General features: G+C 41.7%; 1 protein-coding gene across 1 annotated transcript; it reads right to left on the bottom strand.

The window, feature by feature from the left end:
- Positions 1–15,872: 15,872 nt before the first annotated feature.
- OTUD1 (OTU deubiquitinase 1) lies at positions 15,873–19,286 on the bottom strand. Its single transcript, XM_072651713.1, has one exon. It carries the CDS (start codon positions 18,301–18,303, stop codon positions 17,074–17,076), a length of 1,230 nt encoding a protein of 409 aa, XP_072507814.1. The 5' UTR covers positions 18,304–19,286; the 3' UTR covers positions 15,873–17,073.
- Positions 19,287–21,598: the final 2,312 nt, after the last annotated feature.

Raw genomic sequence — 21,598 nt, 5'->3', positions numbered from 1 at the left:
AAGGGAATAACACATGTTTTGGCAGCTGTGCTGAGGTCAGATTGCTCAAGTGAAAGTCTTAAGACAGGATGACCAACTAAGTGGCTATTCCAATGGAATATTCCAAGCGGAAGGTGATGATGGCCTGAATTAGAGTAGTGGTCACAAGAGTAGAGATAAAAGGACAGATGTGAGAGATGCTGTGCTGTGAAAAACCAGATTTGGCAACAAATTGGATATGTTGGGTGAGAGTAAAGAGTCAAATGACACCAAAGCTGTGATGAATGGTGGTAACTTCAAGAAAAATAGAAAAATAGCTCAGAAGTAGATTTGGGGGGGAGGGGAGAGAGAGACAAGACCTGCATGGGAGATCCCAATCCATCTATGCCTGCTAGTCCTTTGTGATTCACTCTATCATCCTAAATGAAGGGGATGGGGTAGGGGTGGAGCTTATTGACTCTGTCCCTGAATCAGGAGTCCAGTGCCAGCCACTAGGTGATTGCCCCAACCACAAGGTATTCTTGGTGGCATGGTGTGAGTATAGCGAGGCAGCTGTGGTGGATGCCACAGGATGCTAGTTTGCAGTTAGTTTATAACTGCTCCCAAGGAGTTAATGTCTGGCCCAGAAAGGGAAAAGTTGGGTATTTGCACAGCAGTAGGAGCAAGCCAATGACAGGAAGAGTATGGAGTATTAGGCAACAATGGGGGGGAGAGAATGTGTTGGAAACAAGCCCCACATTTGGCTATTTTGGGAAGGGTGGAATGGGACCCTCCATTTCTACTTCAAATTGGTTGGTTTTGTACATCCTGGGATCATCCAGCTACAAATTCCCCACTTTTGAGATTGCTACATTATACCATGAAGTTGAAGGGTTAAAGTTGTTCTATGCCCACAGGTCTATTTAGGTTGGTACCTCACTACTACCACTAAACAAGCTAAATTGCCACAATAACTGGGCAAAACGTTTAAGGTCAATAACCTATATTGAAAGGTTAATAAACCTACATAGAACTTTTATTGGTGGGGTAGGGGGACCAGACCTATGAACATATTGAGGTAGGGCCCACTTCTCTTCTCAGAAATAAATATCCTTGATGCCTTTTAGGCTGCATCTCATGCCCAAGTCATCATTGGCAATGAGCTACAACCTCCTTACAACCACCATATGTCCTATGCATTGTTCTTTTGGTCACCCACAATTTTGATTCTTCACAGATCATGGTGTGCCATGATTCACCACAACATGCCCTGGCTAGGAGACTTCTGGTGTTAAAAGGTAGGCTTCCACTGGAACAACTTGATTAGTGATGATCAAAAACACCATGAAATTTCCCAAAGATGATTCAGCCCAGTTCCTTATTTCAATTTTGGGAGCAGCTGTCATGGCTACAACACACATACACATGCATGCACATAAACTAACTCAATGAGCTACTCACCCAGCTACATGTCGTTATACAGGCAATATGCAATTTTTGTGTACTTTATTTTTCCAGCGTGGATAGTTACACTGATTTCTTTTTAATAACTAAGCATTCACCCATTGAGAAGGTTTTTCAGTGTTCTGGGGCTCAGTGCAATTCACATATCATCTCTGAAGACAAACATTTGGAGAACCCTGTCATTTATAGGGAATCTCTGTATGTTTGCACTTCATGCAGGGCATCCTCTATGCCCTTGGCAAATACCTTAGGTCTTTGCCATATGTGCCTTTGGTCCTGATATACATTGAATAATTGGGGCAGCTAGGTGGTGCAGCAGATAGAGCACCAGTGCAGGAGTCAGGAGGACCTGAGTTCAAATCTCACCTCAGACACTTGACACTCACTAGCTGTGCGACCTTGGGCAAGTCACTTAACCCCAATTGCCTCATCCTGGGTCATCTCCAGTCATCCTGATGAATGTCTGGTCTTTGGATTCAGATGGCTCTGGAGGAGAAGTGAGGCTGGTGACCTGCACAGCCCTCCCTCACTCAAAACAAAGTCAAGTGCAAGTCATGTCATTACTTCTCTGATGGCGTGGTCTTCTTTGGCAATGAAGGACGAAGACATACACACACATTGAATAATTGGACAAATTCATTTTCATAGTCACATCTGTCACAGAATTTTACATCGTTTTAAAATATTCATCTTGTTTGATGTGAAACATCTTGTTTGAATAGGGCCTTTAAATTGAATTTTGCTCTATCAATTCAATGTTAAAAAAAAATCAACAAACAATAAACACAGCAGAATCTTATCTCCTCCATTTAGCATGAGAAGTCCTTTACAATATGGCTCCAATCTAGCTATTCTAACATTACTCCCTTTTACACAGTCCACATTCAGGACAAATTGGACGACTCACCAATGGTCCCACATGCCTAGAATGCTACCCTTGGAATCTCCTTGGAACCTCAGTCCAACTGTCACTCTCCTGACCCCTCTAATTACTAAGTCTCTCTCCACCTCATCCCTCTTAAATTTCTCATATGAATTTTTCATTTACTTACCCCTATACATGCTATATCATCCCAGTAAATTATAAACTCCTTGAAGAAAGGGGTTATTTCATTTTGTCCTTGTTTTCTCATCACCTAATGGAAGGCCTTTTACATAGTATGTATTTAATAAATGACTGTTAAATGAATGTTCTCTAAGTGTATTGTATGACTTGACTCATCTGATAAAAAATGCATACATACATATATATTTTATATATGTATATGATTTTATATTTAAAATGCCTACATTATGCATACATGTATGTATGTGTTTTTACGTCAGGTGAGTCAAGTCACACAATGCACTGAGAGAACATTCATTCATAAACATATATATATGTATATAATAGGAAAGAAAGTTCAACTCATTTATAATAAACTTTAGAAATAGAAATGGATCTGGTTGTATAGTTCATAAAAATCATGCACTGAGGAAACATTCTCTATCAATACAGATCACCGACTCAACTTATAGTTGTATTACATTATCTGCAGCACTGAGAGGTCAGTTGACTTGCCTAGGATAACGCACCTGGAACATGTCAGAGATAGGTTTTGAGTCCAGGTCTTCTTAACACCAAATGGTCATCTATTCAGCACCTAGTTAGTAATGATTATTAGCTAAAACTTGAAGCTACCAGAGAACTCACTTCCTCCACCCACCCACCCCTAACCTCATTTCAAATGAGCCTCTCCCAAACTAGGTGTCCTTCTTAAATGCTACTCTGCGGTCTCCTAGGGTTCTCTCACCCTCCAACAGAATTTGTATTAAAACGCTGGTGTGAGGATACATTTTTTGAAGCTCATCTTGGGTGCCAAAATTGCTATTTAAGGTTCTTCTAAATTCTTGGTGAGGAACCACATCAGTAGGCCTTGTCTACAGGAATCTGTGTCAGAAATTATCAAAGCCAAAGGACCAGTGGTGAATGGACTCACAATTCCAGACCATTCAGCCAGTCAGCTGGCATTTATTAAGGGCTTACCATGTGCCAGCCAATGTTTCAAGAGCCAGAGTTAAGAAGAAAGGAGAAAAAGAAAAGGAAAAAGAAAAAAAATGTACCTGCTTACAAGGAGCCCATAGGCTAATAGGGGAGATGCCATGCAAAAATCTATGTACAAAAAAGATACATACTGGATAAACTGAGGGGAAGGGGGTAATCTCAGAGGAAAAGCATTAAGAATAGGGAGGAATAGGAAAGCATTTTTGCAGAAGATGGGATTTTTGCTGAGTCTTGAAGAAAGTCAAGGATGCTAGGAGCTGGAGGTGAAGTGAGAAAGACTTCCAGGCATGGAGGACAGTGAGTGAAACTGCTTGGAGTCAAGTTACAGCGTGTCAAAGGTGAGGAATTACAAGGAGACTAACTCTCCCTCGCACCTCCCCACACCTAAAAAACCCAACCAGATGCTAAGTCTGCTGTTCCCAGTTGCTGAAGAGCTGTTGGAGCTGCAAGGACCTATAAATTTCGGTAGACTTGAACAAAGTTTCAGTTGCCCCGTCCTAATTATGGCCATGGTCTTTAACATCTTCAAATCTGAAGACTTTGTTGTATATTCACTCCTCCAGGTAAAACACAGGATACTAATGCTGTATCATCAACATGACAAAAATAATTAAACAAAGATGCACTTTCATAATAGATGTTCATACATAAATCTCTCCTCAGATTTATAAACTATCTGTATGCAATACAGCACCATTACAGAGGAGATGTAACAAAGAACAGTAGACCAGGAATCAGGAGATCTGGGTACTCATTTCAACTCTGCTGCTATGTACTTGAGAATCAAGGAACCATAAAAATGTCAGAGACCCTAGAGATCATCCCATACAAGACCTTTATTTTATAGATGAGGAGACTGAAGCCTAGGGAGCTTAAGTAACTTGCAAATGGCCCAAAGGAAGGAAACAAATATTTATTATGCACCTACTATGTGCCAGCACTTTACAAATATTATTTCATTTGATCCTTAGAACCACTCTGGGAGGTAGATGTGATTTTTATTCTCATTTTACAACTGAGGACTCTGAAGCAGACAGATGTTAAGTGACTTTCCCAGGGTCACACAGTTAAGAGTCTGAGGTTGGATTTGAACTGTGCTACCTGGCTGCCTCCTAACAAGTGGCAAGCTTAGGACTCTTCTGCCGACAAGTTCAGTGCTTTTTCAATTACATTGCAATTGAGTAACTGATTCTCTGTGCTTTAATGTCATTATCTATAAAAAGGGATATGATTCCTGCTCAGAGTTATCATTAAGTCAAATGGAACTTCAAGCAACAAATACAACATGGAATTTCACAATAACCACTCAACAAAAATACCGCTGTATCAAAGACAGTATCCAAATGTTTCTAATCCTATTTTCATGCCATTAACCCAGAAAATTTCACATGATTAAAAAAAAAAAGGCCCCAGCACAAATCCCAAATAAATGTATCAAAGATTAGCAATCTACTTTGAAGTACCCACTCCAAAGACAGGTTTGATTATTAATCAAACTTCAGCAATCTAAAGCTACTCACTAATAGCATGAAAGTGAGTCCCATAAAACTGAGAATGTTCAATAAGAGTTAGAATTCCCAGTGGCTGGTGTTTTCCAAACTGTGTCATTTCTTGTTTGGATGCACTGAAGTACTCATGTCATTATTTTGATACGTATTACGTGCTCAATGTAAAAGCCAAGCAACATTTATATAAAAAACTTTTAATGACAATAATAACGAACAGTCATCTAAATCCAAAGATCGGTAATTACTATTGACACAGAACTATAACTAAGGTGGGATGATTAGGGCTTTGACTCTAGCTGCCTAATTCAGAGATTGCTGGTAGACTGCTGTACCAGTGCAACAGAGCTTAGCAGCTAGTTAGCAAAAAATAAGTTATTAAAACAGAAACTACTGGATAATGAGCTCTTCCCCCTCTCCCCCCGCCACATTGCAGTATCACTGGCGTTGATCTCCTATAGCCAGTGTTTCCCTTCCATCCCAAACCTTAACTAAGGCAACAATTCATGTACCTTGTCTCCATCACAAAAAAATTCCTGGTTACTGATCTGCCATCACTTTAGGGGTAAAAGCAAGGGTTTGTAGTCTGTGTGGAGCACATGAACTTTTAAAAAAAAATCCTGGGTGGGGTTCTTGAACTTATAATTTTTTTATAGCTATAATTCAATATAATTGGTTTCCTTTGTAATCTGATGTATTTTATTTTACACATTTAAAAATATTGTTCTGAGAAGGGGTTCATGACAAAAAAGGTTACAAACGCTTGTGCTTAAAGAAAAAGCCAGAAGATCTAAGATACATTGTGCTTGTGGTCAGTAAGATACCAATATCTGACCACAGTAGAAAGAGCACTCTAAAGATAAGTAATATTGTGGACAAAATTCAATGTGCATTGCTGGTATCACAGTTCTTGCAAATGCTTTAGTTTACCCTCAACATTTTCAGGATAATTATTTGCTCCTTCTGAGAAAACTAGGTTATCCACCCAAATCTCTTCTGAATAATACATGCTTATGGAGATCTAGGCACCCTACAATCATTTTTTTGTTCCTTCATTTTCAGGAAAGATAGAGCATTGATATTCAATTTAAATGACCTTTAGTGAATGAGTTAAAACACAGACCTAGACACCAACCCTAAAGATCAGCAATTCATCCATTTTTATGGTATTTTTTAAACTTCAAACTATAATTAGCTTTCATTTCTCTCAATTCTTATATCACTTACATTGTAACACACTTAGTATAACTTCAGTACAATGCATTAGACCCTAATATTAGGCTATTCTAATTGTTTCATGGGCTAACCCTAGACTTATCAACAACACAGAATGTAAATTCCTTCTGGGCAACAGTCCATATCTTACATTTCTTTTGTATCTTGTATCTCTCACAATTATTTGTTCTTAAAACAAATTTACTAATTCAATTTACTAGTTAAAACAAATTTAAAACCATTTACTAAGTTTTGGTTCCAATGTTTTGTAACCTTAGAAAAGTTGTAACTGCTCAAACTATAAAACAGGAAAGTGACATGAAATATCAGTTACAGTGATGCTTAACCATTTCTAGGTTATATGTTTGCAGGGAGTTTTCTCCTGGTGTTGGTTGGGAAGCATCTATTGTGTAAAAACAAAATTTATAACTGCTCAAGAATTATTATGTATCCAATAAAACAAAGACCATGCTAAGTTTTCTGTTGCAAAATTTACTGGAACAATTTCGGAGTAGGAAGATCAAGCTACTTTTTTTTTTTTAATGTAATTTGTTAAGGAAGAAAAAACAGAGAAGTAGATCAACTTACATTCATTTACAAAGAATTGTAGAGTCACAAAGTGAAGATGAAAGAACAAATGTTTAAGCTGAAAGTATTTCTTCCTGATCTGTTCATTCCAATAAAGGGATATGTATCCTGAACTGCTAATTTTTTTTTACCAGCCAAACATTAAACATGCCCTGTGTTTTGCAAAACCATAGAACTTAATACCTAAAAGAGAAATTTGAGCCAAAGACATGGAGATGAAAGAATATGATTTTTTAAATGAAGCAGAAACAAGTTCTGTAGTACAATATGTGCTGTTTTATTTCCTTTTCCTATTATTCCTATCCTTTTCAGTCTTTCCCTGCATACACTCTCCAACTAGACAAACAATAAAGGTCAAGCTGTTTCAAGTGCAGCAATAATATGTGGAACAAAATCTGCAGAGAGAAAAGGAAAAACAGCATACACACAAGAAGCCAAGGCAATGCAGAGGAATGAACACGAAAAGATGTAAGGAACACAACAGGCAGTGTCTAAAAGAGGAAAGATCTTTATAAACCTGAGAACTGTTCATGTTTATTTTTTATTAAATTGGAATAAAATGGCATTTTCATTGGAAACTAGCATGAAGAGCCACATCCTTTCATAAAGCTTGTGGATTGCATTGACCTTTTCAAAGAATGGGTGAGAATGAAAAGGAGACAAAAGGTGCACACAGAATCAGCAAGACTTTTAAATATCTTTCTTTGTAAGTGCAGCATAGTATATTTATTATATGTGATTCCATGATCTGTGAGCCACACCCTTTTATCACTGGAGATCTTATAAAATATTTCGTATTTTAAGGCAACAGAATCCATATGCATTCTCATTTTCTCTTTTCACAAGGAGATTTCACTGCTAAAGCAGTTTCCACGCAGATACTACAAATCATTTGTGACCTACACAGGCACAATCTTTTTTTTTAATTTGCCAGTGTATTCAGTGGTACTGATCACCCCTGACGCTGGCCACAATCATATCAATTCTACAGTAATAAAGAACTTGCAGAGTCGTTCTCTGCGTAGAAAACTCCCCATGCAACAGAATTCTTTGCCATCTTCCTCCTACAGTAAACCCATTTACTGGAGTACTTTCTATAAGGAATCTGCAGTGATCAGCTCATGAGTCACAGGCCTTATTTCCCTTTCTTTAAAGAGCTAACTGCTATTTCCTCTTTGTGAGGTTTTTTTTTTTTTCCTCTATGGTGGCAAAAGCTGTGAATTGACAGCTAACTCCAAACTGCCTGCCTGTATTCTTCCATTTAACTAGTGGCATTTCCTTTTTTTATTCCTGTTACATCATCAGCATAGCTCATATTTCTCTGTAAAAGCTAGCTGAAACAAATAGCAGAATGTTTCCTGTTTGTCATTAGAACTGAAAGCCTCATCTGAGTTTATTTTACAAATTGGCAGTCCTGGTGTTATGTGACACATTGGTATAAATTCCTTTCACAATTGTTTGTTTTGGGCACCGCCTTTTCTGTCCCCCTGATAAGAGAAGAAACACAACTACCCTGTCAATCTCTAAAATGACTCAAACTGAAGACTAACTGAAACAGGAGGATGGTTTGGAATCAGTTGTTACTCCCCAACAATGTCATCATGGTTACACCTTTATAAACACACTTGGCATCAGCAGGTGCTTAAATCTGGTATGGCAGAAGACAGGTTTTAGTTCAGTTTCAACTGATTTAAAATGCTGGAGTATTAGCCATTTGGCTTAATATAGTCTTCCTCAAATGTTTAAGTTCTATAGAAAAGTAAATCAATCCATCAGTGCCTTTTTGGGGGGTCCAATGTCACCATCCTAGGCACTATTAGAAAGCTCATATGCTTTTAACTTGTAAGAGGGGAAGAGATGGTAAGAAGTAGGGAAGCACCTCTTTCCAGATAAAGAAATACAACTATACAAGGAGAGGACATTGGTCACATCAGCACTGATATTACATATCTGATTAAACCATTTTCACTCGAACTTGAAAAGGCTTCTTGGAAGAAATGAGAATGGTCTAATAACACATTCTAATTAGTCTAATGGTGGAAAGGAAACATATAGGATATTCTGGTACAAAAACTGATAGGTAAAAGGACATTTGGTGGGAAAGAAAAAGCAACCTAGGATAATTCTGAAAGAGTATACATATAAAAGGGCAGAGCAACTGAGCAATGGCAGATGAGCCAGAACTTTGAAGGGGAATGATCATGGGGTCATACATGAACAGCTGAAAAGACTCTTGGATTCCACCTAATCCAATCCCCTCATTTTACAGCTGAGGAAACAGAGTCCCAGAGAGGTTGTGACTTGTCCAAGGTCACACAGGTAGTAGGTGACAAGCAGGATAAAAATTCAGATTCTTTAACCTCAAAGTCAGCCTCTTTCCATAGTACCATGAACCTGAAGAATTGTAGGAAGTAGATAGTCACTTGTAACTTAGTGGACACACTATTTACACTTTTTTAAAACTCTTAACACCTCACTTAACAACTTCAACTACCTGAAACAATAAAGAACATGGAAAACACAAAGACCTCTGAGGAACACAAACAAAATGGTAGGTGACACAGAATACATGTAAACTCCAACTGCTTGGTTCACTGGAAAGCATCTCAGGCCCTCACTTTGAGCTGGTTCTTTCTACAGACACCATTATAACCAGCTTGGTTTCCCAATTATAGGCAGATTAGAGGCAGTGATTTATTTAGAATGGTGAGAGGGAAGGTACACTAAGAATGGATGCATGGAAAGTTGCAAAAAGTGGCACCTGTCCCCATGAGAAAAAAAAGAAAACTATTGGAAGGAGACACAAGGGCTCAAAAAGATAATCCTAAGTCATAAAGTTCAAGGGTAAATAGTCCCATGTACCTCAACAAACCCTGAAGACAGCAACACATTATAGCAGAATATAAAAATGTTCATAATGACAACCTTGAAAATAAAAGGCTGTTGGGTTATGTATGGAGAAGTATGTCATAAAATCAGAAAGATCTCCATCAACATGGTTAACACTTTTCCACATTCTGGAATTTAGAGAGTTCATGTTCTTCCCCAATGATGCTAGATCAAGCAATAAAAATTTATTAAGCACTTTCTATGTATTAGACACTGGGCTAAGCACTAAAGACAAGAAAAGTAAAATAATGCCTGCCTTCAGGGAGCTTAAATTAGAACAATAAATGAGCTGTTAGATTTTTCTAATGTTCATGATGACTACAGTCAAGCCATATACTCTCATAATGGCTGAATAACATCGTGCCTTTTACGTGGGGAAACGCCACTATATTAGTTGTTCCATTAGTGGGGGCAGCATATCACTTATTTGTTTTTGTACTTTCCCAGTCCCATCACGATTCATGGCATATATTTACAGTACAACTGACCAGATTTAAGGAAGTTGGTGTTGAACACAAGAAGCCCATGTAATACTTACTTTGAAAGATTCCTGATTTCATTGGCATAAGTATCACCTTCCATGACTTCTAATTCTGCAATTTTTATCCAGGTTTCCTCATAAATATCCTGTTGAGAATCTACTCATTGTGTTAGAGGTCCTCCTCTTTCACTATTTCAGGAATTACCAAAGTACCACCCGAGTTGACCACGTGTAGGATCTTTTTTTTTCCCCCTCTTTTTTCTGGGGGGATGGGGGTTGAACTAGCATGAAGACAGTGGATCTTCCTGGCAATGCAGCAGCCACTTACAATTGAAACTCACTGGAGATAGTAAGAGTAAAACAAAAACAAACCTGATACAAACCATCATGGAAGCTTTGACCTGCTCCATTTTGGGGACATTTTGCCCCTTCGTGGCTAACTTGATGCACCCTGACCCTCAACCATAGTGGGGCTCTTCATACTGCTGTCAGATACCTGTTGGGCTTCAGGTCCACTGCAGCTCTGAAGTCCCAAGTTCAATTAATGCACCAGGCTTGGCCTCCTTCCCACCCCCAGCAGGGATTACAAGCTTTTGCCACCACACCCAGACAAATCTCATTCTTTTTATATATCTGGTTTACCTCCTTGTCCACTTATGCAACTTTTTCAATAATCTATTTTATAGAACACAAGAAAATGGCCCATAAGTAGAATCTGATTTACAACCTCAGGCCCTAAACAACTAAGGAAAGAAAATGTGCAAAAGTATGCTTCAAAATATTAACAATTCTCTTTCACCTGGGCCACGGGGAAAAGAATAAATGAACTTAGGATGGGTGTAGTTTTCCTAACAAGTCACAGCAAGTCCCTATGACCTAGACATATTTTCAAAATCACTTTCAGTTACTGGAAGAGTTACTTTAAAACAATTTGGCTTAACTCTGAAAATGATTCAGCCCAACTAATCGGGATCACCCCTTTAGATGATAGCATAAGGACAAAATATATGGTGAAAATGAGATTTCTATCTCTGACTTGAAAAAGGCCCTACATTTTCAAAATAACATTCTTCCATTTATAATCTCTAGGATTACTCTGCCAACAGTTTCCAACATTCTTGAGGTTGTAAAACCCTCTCATGTGTTTGATTTCACAACATTCTCCACCTAAAAGTTCTATATATCTTATGCTTTGAAAAATAGAGTTAATTTTCTTTGGAGAATTGCAACTGTTTTATTTTTAGAAAACTGGAAGCATCCAAAGGTATCCGAAAACCAGCGCTCAGAATCGTGGCTTAACATAATGGGGAAAAAAAGTTCCTTTAAAAAGTGAACCACGTTTCTTCTTGGTCAGTACATTTAGCAAGATTATCAAATACCTTTAAAAATAATTCAATAACCTGTGAGCAGATCAGTACACTCTAGAAGAGCTTTTAGAGTTTGACAATATTCTAATCTCTTCAGCAATGAATTAACACTTGAATTTAAGTAAAGTAGGATTATTTGAAGAGCTATTTCTCAATGCAACAATCGTTAAGAAAACACTTCAACATGGCAATATTCCCAAAATGAAGAGGTTAACTAGTTCTAGGTGTTTAACAAGATGCCTTACAATATGACAAAGCACTTGCCTCACAACAATTCTATTGAGCAGGCTCAGAGAGCCTTGTCAACTACCAGCTTCAAAATCAGTCAGGAATCACAACCCAAGCCTTTTCATTTTCTAATTCAATGTCCTTCGCACTACACAATACAGGGACATCTTGCTCTATTGCACTTTGCAGATACCATGTTTTTACTAACTAAAGGTTTGTGGCAACCTTGTGTCAAGCAAGTCTAACAGAGACATTTAAAAAAGCACATGGTATCTCTGTGTCACATACCGGTAATTCTCACAATGTTTTAAACATTTTCATTAATATTATGATGTCTGTTAGGGTGATCTGTTATCAGTGATCTCTGATGTTACTAGTGAAATTGTTTTGGGGTGCCATGAACCAGGCCCATATAAGACAGCAAACTTAATCAGTAAGTGGTTGTGTATGTTCTGACTGATCTACCGCCCAGATATTCCCTATCTCTCTCCCTCTCCTTGGGATTCTCTATTCCCTGAGACATGATATTGAAATTAGGCCAATTAATAATTCCACAAGAGCCTCTAAGATGTTCAGCTGAAAAGAAGTCAATGCTCAAATGCAAGAAAGTGCCATAAGCCACCCCAACCTTCACCAATTACCACCCTGCTCAGTCAACAGCCATCAACATCAACCCCTCCACCAGCAAAAACATTAGGACTCACTTAAGGCTCAGATGATGGTTAACATTCTTTTTTCGGAAACCAAAAATATTCATGTGACTCACTTTATTGCAATATTCTGCTCTACTGCAGTGGTCTGGAACTCAATCTACAGTATCTCCGAGGCTTGCCTATACTATCTAACGTTTTTCCCCTTGCTGCTTGTTATTGTGCATATACTTATTGCAATTCAAAAAATATTACTCCTACTTTGAAATTTTTTAATTAAAAGCATGGATGTTCACATAAGATAGCCAAAGGTAGACAACAAGGATTTATTAAGTGCCTACTATGTGCCAGATGTGTTGAGCACCTTTGTTACAAATATGATCTCATTGGGTCCTTGCAACAATCTTGGGCTGAAGTGCTATTATTATCCCCTGTCAACAGTCATGGAAACTGAGGCAGAGGTTGAATGACTTGCTCAGAGCTAAAATGTGTCCGAGTCTGGATGTGAACTTGTCTTCGAGTCCCATCAGTACTCTAGCCACTGTGCCACCTAGCTGTCTTTTAACTTTTTAAAAAGAGTAAACAGGAAGAACCAAGAGAATGATGGATACCGTAACAGCAATACTGTCCAAAAAATAAGTGTGAATAGCTAACCTATTCTAAGTATTAGAAACATTCAAATCAACTACAAAGGACTTCTAAAGAAAAGAGAAAGAACTGATTATGGTTTTACATACATATGCATACACGATGCATACTACATATACATGAATGTATATTGTATGACAAACGTCACATATATGTCTGTGTGCATGTGTATCTGTACACAAACATGTCAAATGGTGGCTTCTAATAATGCAGGATGGGAAGAGAGAGAGGTCAAAGTTTGGAACTTAAAACATAACTTAAAAAGAAATGAAAACTTTTAATTTATATATAATTTATATAAGATAATTTATAAATTATAAATTTTAATTTTAGAAATTTTAAAAATCAAATGAAACCAAAAAAAGATAAATAAGATGGGTATATAATACACGGATATTTGTCCCATACTCCCACTTTTATCTATGAGACTATATTAAAGAACAAATGTTACTTCCCTGCTGCAAGAGAAAACAACCGGGTAAATCAGTTCTTATACTATTCACGTTTGGTTGCTACACAGCACCAAAAACTGAAAAATAAAAAACATTGCGGGGAAAGTGTAGTGATATTATTCTTTAACATGTCATACCTTTTGAAAAGCATTGTGGCATAATAAAGAAGTATCCTCCAAGCCAGCCTGATACTAGGTGGCTGTGGCCATCAGCAAGTCACATAAGACTATGAGTTGCAGGTGCTGATTTTGGTAGGAGTTTCCTCATCTCTATACCAATGGTGTCAATATCAAACAGAAAAGGATCACTGCAGGCAACATAACTTAGAAAACCACAAATCGACATTATGTTGTATTTTTGTTTTATTAAACATGCCCCAACTACATTTTAATACGGTTGGTTCTAGCACACTTGGGAGCTAGCTGCCTTTTGGTCCTGAGTTTGACACCTCTGCATACCAGTCAATCACATATCCTATTCCTATTAGACTTTTTATGAGTTCAGATTTCCAATCAATCTTATCCAGATTTAGAGCTGAAAGGGATGTTAAAGGACATCTAGTCCAACACCCTCACTTTACAGATTAGGAACTGAAGGTCAGAGAGGTTATAAATGAACCAAATCGTTCAAGGTCACACTGGCAAGTAATCAGGCTAGCACTTGAACCTACCTGTCCTCAATTCTTCAGAGTCCTCAGAGGTTCAGGGTTTCTACCGAAGCTACCAAAGGTGAAATGATGCAGTAAGGAAGGGGAAAAATGCTTAATGCCTTCCTTAGGATCATCATCTCCCTTCCCTACTCCCTCCATCCCACATCCTATTGCTGTGTGGTTACTTAACTAGGAACACATACCCAGGAACACATACCCTTCTGGCAGGACTTAAGCTCTTTAAGGACAGGGACTGTAAATGACTAAGATTCAAATCAGGTAAGTTAATCAAATCAGATAACTTAATCAAATCAGATAACTAATCCATCTGGTGTGCTAGTATACTATAACAAAACATTTTGGCCTTGGGGAGTCCCATTACTTGGCTTTAAATCCTGCTTTAACACAGGGCATGAATAAGACACATAGCAGTTCTAAGGCTTAATTCCCTCATCTGAAAAATGGTCATGTAATTAATTTATAGAATTCTGAGTCTCAAAGGAGCTAATCTTCACTTTAAAAATACAAAATTCGACAAACGTCAGCTATGACATTAGAAAAAAATAAACTTTGCTAAGATTCAAGTTAGCATGAGGTAGAAATAGGAATATCAATATTAGACTAAGATTCCTCATACCCTACGTAGAATTTAACAGGAAATAATCTGGGGGAATAAGACACAAATGGAGCTTTCAATATCCCCTTGATTTACTGCAAAAGACACTACACTCATCCTTTTTCCTCCCAAATTACCCAATTATGCTTGATCTACTTCTTGGGCCAAAAAGCCAAAGACCTAATACAACCAAAATGACACATTAATCTTTATTTGACAGTAACATAATTCCTGATTTATGAAGGAATTTACTCAAACTCCAGTCTATAACTATGTACACACTGCAAAAACAAGTGAAAAAATATTAATTGCTGTGTCAAAACAGCTAGGTTGATTCCTTTTAAAAGGGATGAGTGGCTGGGGGGTAGAAGATATGAGGAAAAACTAATAACCAGTTGCTTCTGCAAAGCTTATTTTTGCTTATGTGTAGGTCAACCACGAATGAAACATTTCTAATAAAAGGTATTGATTATGAAAACCTGGAATGAATTAAAACCAGAAATTCCTTTAACTATAATTTTATAAAGTTAAAAATCTACACTCAAAAACCAAACCATTACACCAATTTACTCAAACTTATATACTTCCTCCACTGTTTTAGAATGCCAAAGAGGAATTAATGTTCTTATCTAGAATCTGCTAGATAAAAATATTTATATGTAAATAATGGAAGCAATTTCTTACTCTACTTGTAAATTATTTCCTTCCAAAACTTTTTTAATGACTTAATAGTTGCCCAATCCAGGTTACTATTAAAGAATTCAGTATTATTACATCATCTAAGAAAAATGTGACTTGTGAAAGGGAAATGAATCCACTCACAGAAATCATTTTAGAGAGGAGGCAGGCCCAGCCAGAGTAGTGGATCACAACTCAAGTCTCAGAATCTGGCAGACTTGAATTAAAAGTCCCTTCTCTAACAACATACAAAGGCTGTGTCCTATGATGTGGGCAAGTAACTTAACCTCGGTGCCCTTGAACAACTAACACCAAGCCTATAAATTGCAGAGCAGCTGTGAATTGCATTGGAAGACATTTCTTCAAAGAAAATTCTTATACCAATGAAATCACACATCAGTCCAAAAGAAAAAAAATAACTTCAAAATTTGCTACTAGGAGACAATATTAAAAGTATGCATTTATTCATTCCATTAGCTGAGAATAGTCCTATCATACAAATACAGTAAAAAGTCAAAAAAATCACAAAATATTACAAAATAAAAAAGTACAAACTGCATTACTTAATAAATATGACTAAAAGTAGTTAAAATTGGAAACGAGATAGCTTTTAAGTTGGAAACGTTTGACCCAGCAAACCATACAAGCTCTTTTCAGATAGCTTTACATAATACCGGACAATTCCATTTTTACCCTTGAAAGTATTTCAAAGGAACAAAGTACAAAGATAATATTCTCCTGCCACAATTTAACTGCTGTCAGGGGCATTTATACTGTTCATTTTAAAATCCCCAAGCTGAATCAGACACTTATTACAAAAGCAGAAGACTATTATCTTGTTACCACATTTTCTCCTATGTTAAAATCCTATTGTAACAAATGAAAAATAAATAAAACTGAGAGCACCAGACAATCAGAGGCCACTTTACACAGTAACCAAAGTACAGAATCACTATACCAATGAACATGGGAACTCAGTCAGTCAGAACAAACTTGTTCTGCCCTTTAGACAAAAATGTTTTTCCTCTACCTCATTTCCTTCCCCCCCATTTTTTTTTAAAGCTTTTCCTTTTCCTAAATAATCCAACGGTTTCCAATCAAGAAACTCTTCTCCTCGAGATGGAATGGATCAATTATCTGGTAACACCAATGACATCAATTTCATTTGAAAGAATAAATGTAAAGTTCAAATCCCATACAGCATAAAAGAACACAAACTCTGTACAAAATAAGCTTTATACAAAGTACTTCTCTGGGTCTCTGCCCAAAAGCCATTTGCCAAAATGAGACGTCATAAATGGAGGTACACCAATCTTAAAAAATATTGTGCAAAAATACATTTTTATAGAAAATAGATTACCAGGAATAAACAAATATACACTATGAGAAAATCAGCTTGCAAATAAAGTGGTGCTAACTTTATACAACAAATTATAAATAGCATTAAGACTACTCAAGGCTATCTATCATAAAACATCATTCAGGTGCGCTGCAACCTTCAGCTCTGGAAAAAAACCTGTCCCAACAAAGTGATTAAGGCCTCACACCTACAGTAACTCTAGTAAGTTTAGAAAGTGCTGTAACCCTGATCGGAGCCCGTGTCGATCCAAACGCCCGGGCGGGCGGCGCTCCGGCGGCCCCTCAGGAGCAGGCGTTCTGCTCGATGTACATTTTGGACAGGGAGATGGCCATGGAGCGGGCCAGCTCCTCGTCCCGCTTCCGCTGCACCTGGGTCTGCTTGCACCAGCTGTCGTACTCCGGGTTGGGGTACGAGTGGTCGAACACGGCGTCGTAGTGGCCGTTGCTGAGCCAGCTGAGCCAGATGCTAGGCCGGAGCGAGTCCTCGGGGCCCAGGTAGTGGATCATGGTGGACACCGTGGGGCTCTCCAGCCGGCCGCCCGTGGTGAGGTGGATGTTCACGTTGAGCATCTGCCCCATGGCCAGCAGCTCGGGGTAGCCGGCCCAGGCGCCGTCCTGCGCCGCGGCGATGATGAACTCGCCCACGTCGCCCTCGATCAGCGGCCCGAAGTGGTCCAGGTGGTCGGCGATGTAGTGCACGGTCTGCTCGCGCAGCTCGCGGTGCTGGCTCTGGTCGCCCGACACCGCCTTGCTCACGGCCCGGTACAGGCAGTTGCCGTCGGGGATGATGTGGAAGCGGTACTTGCTCCTCTGCCGCAGGTACTTGTCCTGCCGCTCCACCTCGGCCAGGTACAGGGCCAACTTCTCGTCCTTGGGGCCGGCGGCGCCGGGCGAGGGCGCGCGGCGGCCGGGGGGCTCGGGGGCCGCCTCGGCGCGGGCCCGGGGCGCGGGCGCGGCCGCCTCCCAGCGCCGGGGGCTGCCGTCGCGGGGCCTGGCGGCGGCCAGGGCCTGCTGGTGCTCGCTCAGACGGAAGTTTCGCTCGGGCCCGTCCGGCCGCGGGCCGGGCTCGGGGCCCGGCTTGAGCAGCTCCTCCAGCAGCCAGGCGGACGAGGAGCAGCGGCGCGGGGGCTCGGGCGGCCGGCGCTCGGGGCCCAGGCAGCGCACGCTCATCTGCGCCGTGCTGGTGTAGTGGGGTGGCGGCGGCGGGGGCGGCGGGGGCAGCGGCGGCTTGCACGAGCCTCCCGCCGCGGCGCCAGCAGGGGCGGCGGCGCCCGGAGGCACCATCTCGAAGCACGAGGAGAAGGCGGGCATCCCGGCGGCGGCGGCGGCCTCTCGGGACTCGGCTGCCGGAGGGGTGGCGGGTAGGCAGTCACCGCCGGCGGCCTCGGCGGCGGCGTCCGGAGCCTGCAAGGAGACCTTGAAGGGGGCGGCGGCCGCGGAGGGCGGGGAGGGGGCGGCGGCGGCGGGTCCCCCCGAGGGGTAGTGGCTGAAGCCCGGGCTGTAGAGCTGCATGGCCGCGCCGCGGCCGCTCCGGCCCCTTATAGGCGCGGCGAGCCCCCGGCGGGGGGACACGCCCTCCGGGCTCCAGGGGGCCGCGGCCCAGGCGGGTGAGCCACCGCCGCTAGAATAGAAATGACCCAACCACCATCCCGGGCCGGCCGCCCGCCGCTCGTCAGCGGCCGCAAATAGCGCCCGGGCCGGGCCCGCCAATTCCTGCTGCGCCACGGGGCGGGGGGCGGGGGCGCGCGGGTCACGGGGGCTGCGGCTGCAGCAGCGACGGCTGCGCCTCTCCCTTCCCCTCTACGCGCCCGGCCGCCGCTCCAGGAGGCAGAGGACTCCCGGGACAAGCCGCCCGCCCCGCTGGAGTGAGTCCCGGAGGCCGGGGAGAGAGAGTGTGTAGCAGGGACCGGGGAGGCGGGCGCCCCGCCCCCTCCCTCCGCCCAGAGCTTGTTTACCTCAGGCCGCGAGGCCTGGTCACGTGGGCACGCTGGAATGTGCGGATCGTTGCCGCGTCTCATTCACCCGCCCCGGAGGTCGCCCCGCCCACCGCCTCCTCCCGGATCCCGGCGCTCAGCGCGCGTCAGCTGAGCCTGTTCCCACTCCTCCCTTCCCCCGCCCCTCCCCTTCTCCCGCCGGGGGTGTGAGCGTTTGAGTCGGCCTGGTTCTTAATGGACTCTCGGGTCCCGGGATGCCAGGCGGCCACCCACGTGACTTCTGCTGGGCCTCCCCTCCCCCACCGCGGCTCCTTCCTGGGCTCCCGAGGACCCTCGGAAAGAGCTTCGCGTGTCAGAAAGCGCCGGCACGGCTGGCCGCTACGATGATTAGGAAAGCCATTCTGAATTATTATGAAAGCTTCCGCCATTTTTAAGTGATCCAATGTTAACTACATTTTTACGAAAGCCTTCCGTTATTTTTAAATTTTAGGTTACTAAATTTTGTTATTAAGCTATTTAATTTCATTAAGTGAAAAAGTTTATTTCCTGTTAAATTATCGTTAAAGACTTCCTTTATTCTAAGTTAGCAAAGGCTTCCGTTATTTGTCAATTTCAGGTATTATTCAGAGCCCCTTCCAGTCTTTCAGTGACTGTGCCCCCCCCATTTCTTTGGCTTTCCCTGTTCGCCCCATTTTTGATGAATTGTGGTCAGCCAGCATCCAATGCCCTGATGGGGCCGGATCCAGCATCGCAGGGTTCTGGTTCTGGTCCTGGTGCTGGCGCTGGCCTTGGGCAGACCCGTGGTCCCTTAGGCTGGCGAGGTCGGCCTTCCTCCCACTGACAGTCAGGCTCTAGATCTGTGATCTAGAACAGCCGCGGGGGGGGGGGGTAGACCCAGGACCCCCTTGGCACCATGTTCTCAGTCACGGACCTCCGGGGATTGTGTTGTATGAAGAGAGCTGGCAGGAACTGGCATTCGTGGCTTCGGGCATCCTCTGCCCGCGAGGCTCCCCAGTCCTGGCCCGCATCCGGCCCCTGGAGGAGAAGGTGGGCCGCTGACCCTGCCCACCCCTTCCTCACCCAGATCCAAGTCCCGGCAGCTCCCCGGTGCCCTCTCGGAAAGCAAAGGACCAGCCACGTAACACACACACTCCTTGGCACTCGGTGCTGGGCCCGGCGCGCAGCAGGCACTGAATGAAGGCTTACTGACGGGTTAACGAAGATGCACCAGACATCTGAGGCTCTTCCTTGGGGCGCAGGGGTGGGTTTAACCGGTCCTCTGTCACAAGTCAGAGCTTCCGTGTCCTCATCTGTCAAATGGGGCAGCTGGATGGCTCAGTAGGGAGAATGCTAGGCGTGGAGTCAGGAAGACCTGAGTGCAGCTATGTGACCCTGGACAAGTCACTTATTCCTGGTCACCTTCATTGGCTGGAAAAAGAAATGACAAACCTGCTGCATTGATCTTTGCCAAAAGTAAAAAAACAACAAACCATGGACAGTCTGATCCGCAGGGTCAGGAAGAGTTAGACACAGCTGACCAGCCAAAGGACGAAGTGAGACCATCCTCTAAGCTTCCTTACCTGTTTCAATCTGTGATCCATACACTGCAGCCCTAACCTCAGCCAACAGAATTGTCTCTTTCACTATCATTTTTGATAAAGGAAGATAAATTGCTTTGTTAAATTCCAGGTACCTTATACCACTCAATTCAACTCAAAAATATTAAGCTTCCTATAGCTAGACGCTGAGCAAAATGTGTCCATTCAATACTTCTGAAGATGTATCTGCTGTTCAGATCCCACCTCCCTATTTAAGGATTATTTTTATGCCCCCATGCTGGATTTAAAGTCCTTCACCGTTTGGTTCCAGCCTTCCTGCTCCTTGCCGCCGTGCATTCACATTTCAGCCAAGCTGGCCCACTTGGCTGTTTTCCAACCCAGTACTTTGTTTCTTGCCTGTGTCTCTTTTCTCAGTCTCACCTAAATCGTCGGACTCCAAATTCGTATAAATGTGAACTGTAGATATAGTAGTAACTCTATATTATAGTAGGTGCTCCATTGGTATATTCCTTGAATAGATTGAATAGGATAGGAAACCTTAACTTGGCCACAATCCGCAGAGAAGACACCAAGTTAAAAGGTCTTCATGCATAAATTATGGGTTTTAAGCTGAAAACAAATACATTGGACTCCTACTGTAGCACTTGGATTGTTTTGGGAAATTAAGACCAACTGTTTTAATAATCTATCAGTTTGCAAAATTTTCTCATGGTATCTATATGGTGGTATATGCACTCTTAAAAAAATATGTAGAGAATCTACTTAAGATTCCTTCCACATCAACAGTGAAAACAGCTTTATTAAATACCCTCCATTGTGTGGTGGTGTCAATGGCCTAGAAAGGCTTAGAATGCCTTCTACTGCAGCCTTTCAGCAGCTGCATTCCAAAGCAGATAACCTGCAAGAAGTCAGGCCATCTCCACATAATGCTGGCTAAGAAAGGAAGAGACAAAAGCAATCAATCCCCTGCCCGCAAAGAGGGCACATTCTTAATTTTTAATTATTATTTATTTGTTTTCAGTTTTCAATATCACATAAGTTTTGACTTTAAACTTTCTTCCCCTCCTTCTCCAAGACATCATGCCATCTTCTATGGGTTCTACACATACATTCTTATTAAACACATTTTCGTATTAGTCATGTTGGATAGAAAAATTAAAACGAATGGGAAAAACTATGAGAAAAACCAAACCAAAACAAAACACAAGAGAAAATAGTCTGCTTCATTCTGCATTCCAATTCCATAGTTCTTTCTCTGGATGTTGATGACATTTTGCATCAAAAGTCCTTTGGGAATGTTTTAGGTCCTTGAAT

The sequence above is a fragment of the Notamacropus eugenii genome, chromosome 3 (genome assembly GCF_028372415.1).
Source record: "Notamacropus eugenii isolate mMacEug1 chromosome 3, mMacEug1.pri_v2, whole genome shotgun sequence".
Taxonomy (NCBI): Eukaryota; Metazoa; Chordata; class Mammalia; order Diprotodontia; family Macropodidae; genus Notamacropus; species Notamacropus eugenii.
This window is presented reverse-complemented; position numbering and strand designations above follow the sequence as displayed.

What these genes read in the sequence shown, in the direction of transcription:
- OTUD1 (XM_072651713.1), bottom strand. Translation starts at nt 18,303, where the DNA reads ATGCAGCTCTACAGCCCGGGCTTCAGCCACTACCCCTCGGGGGGACCC.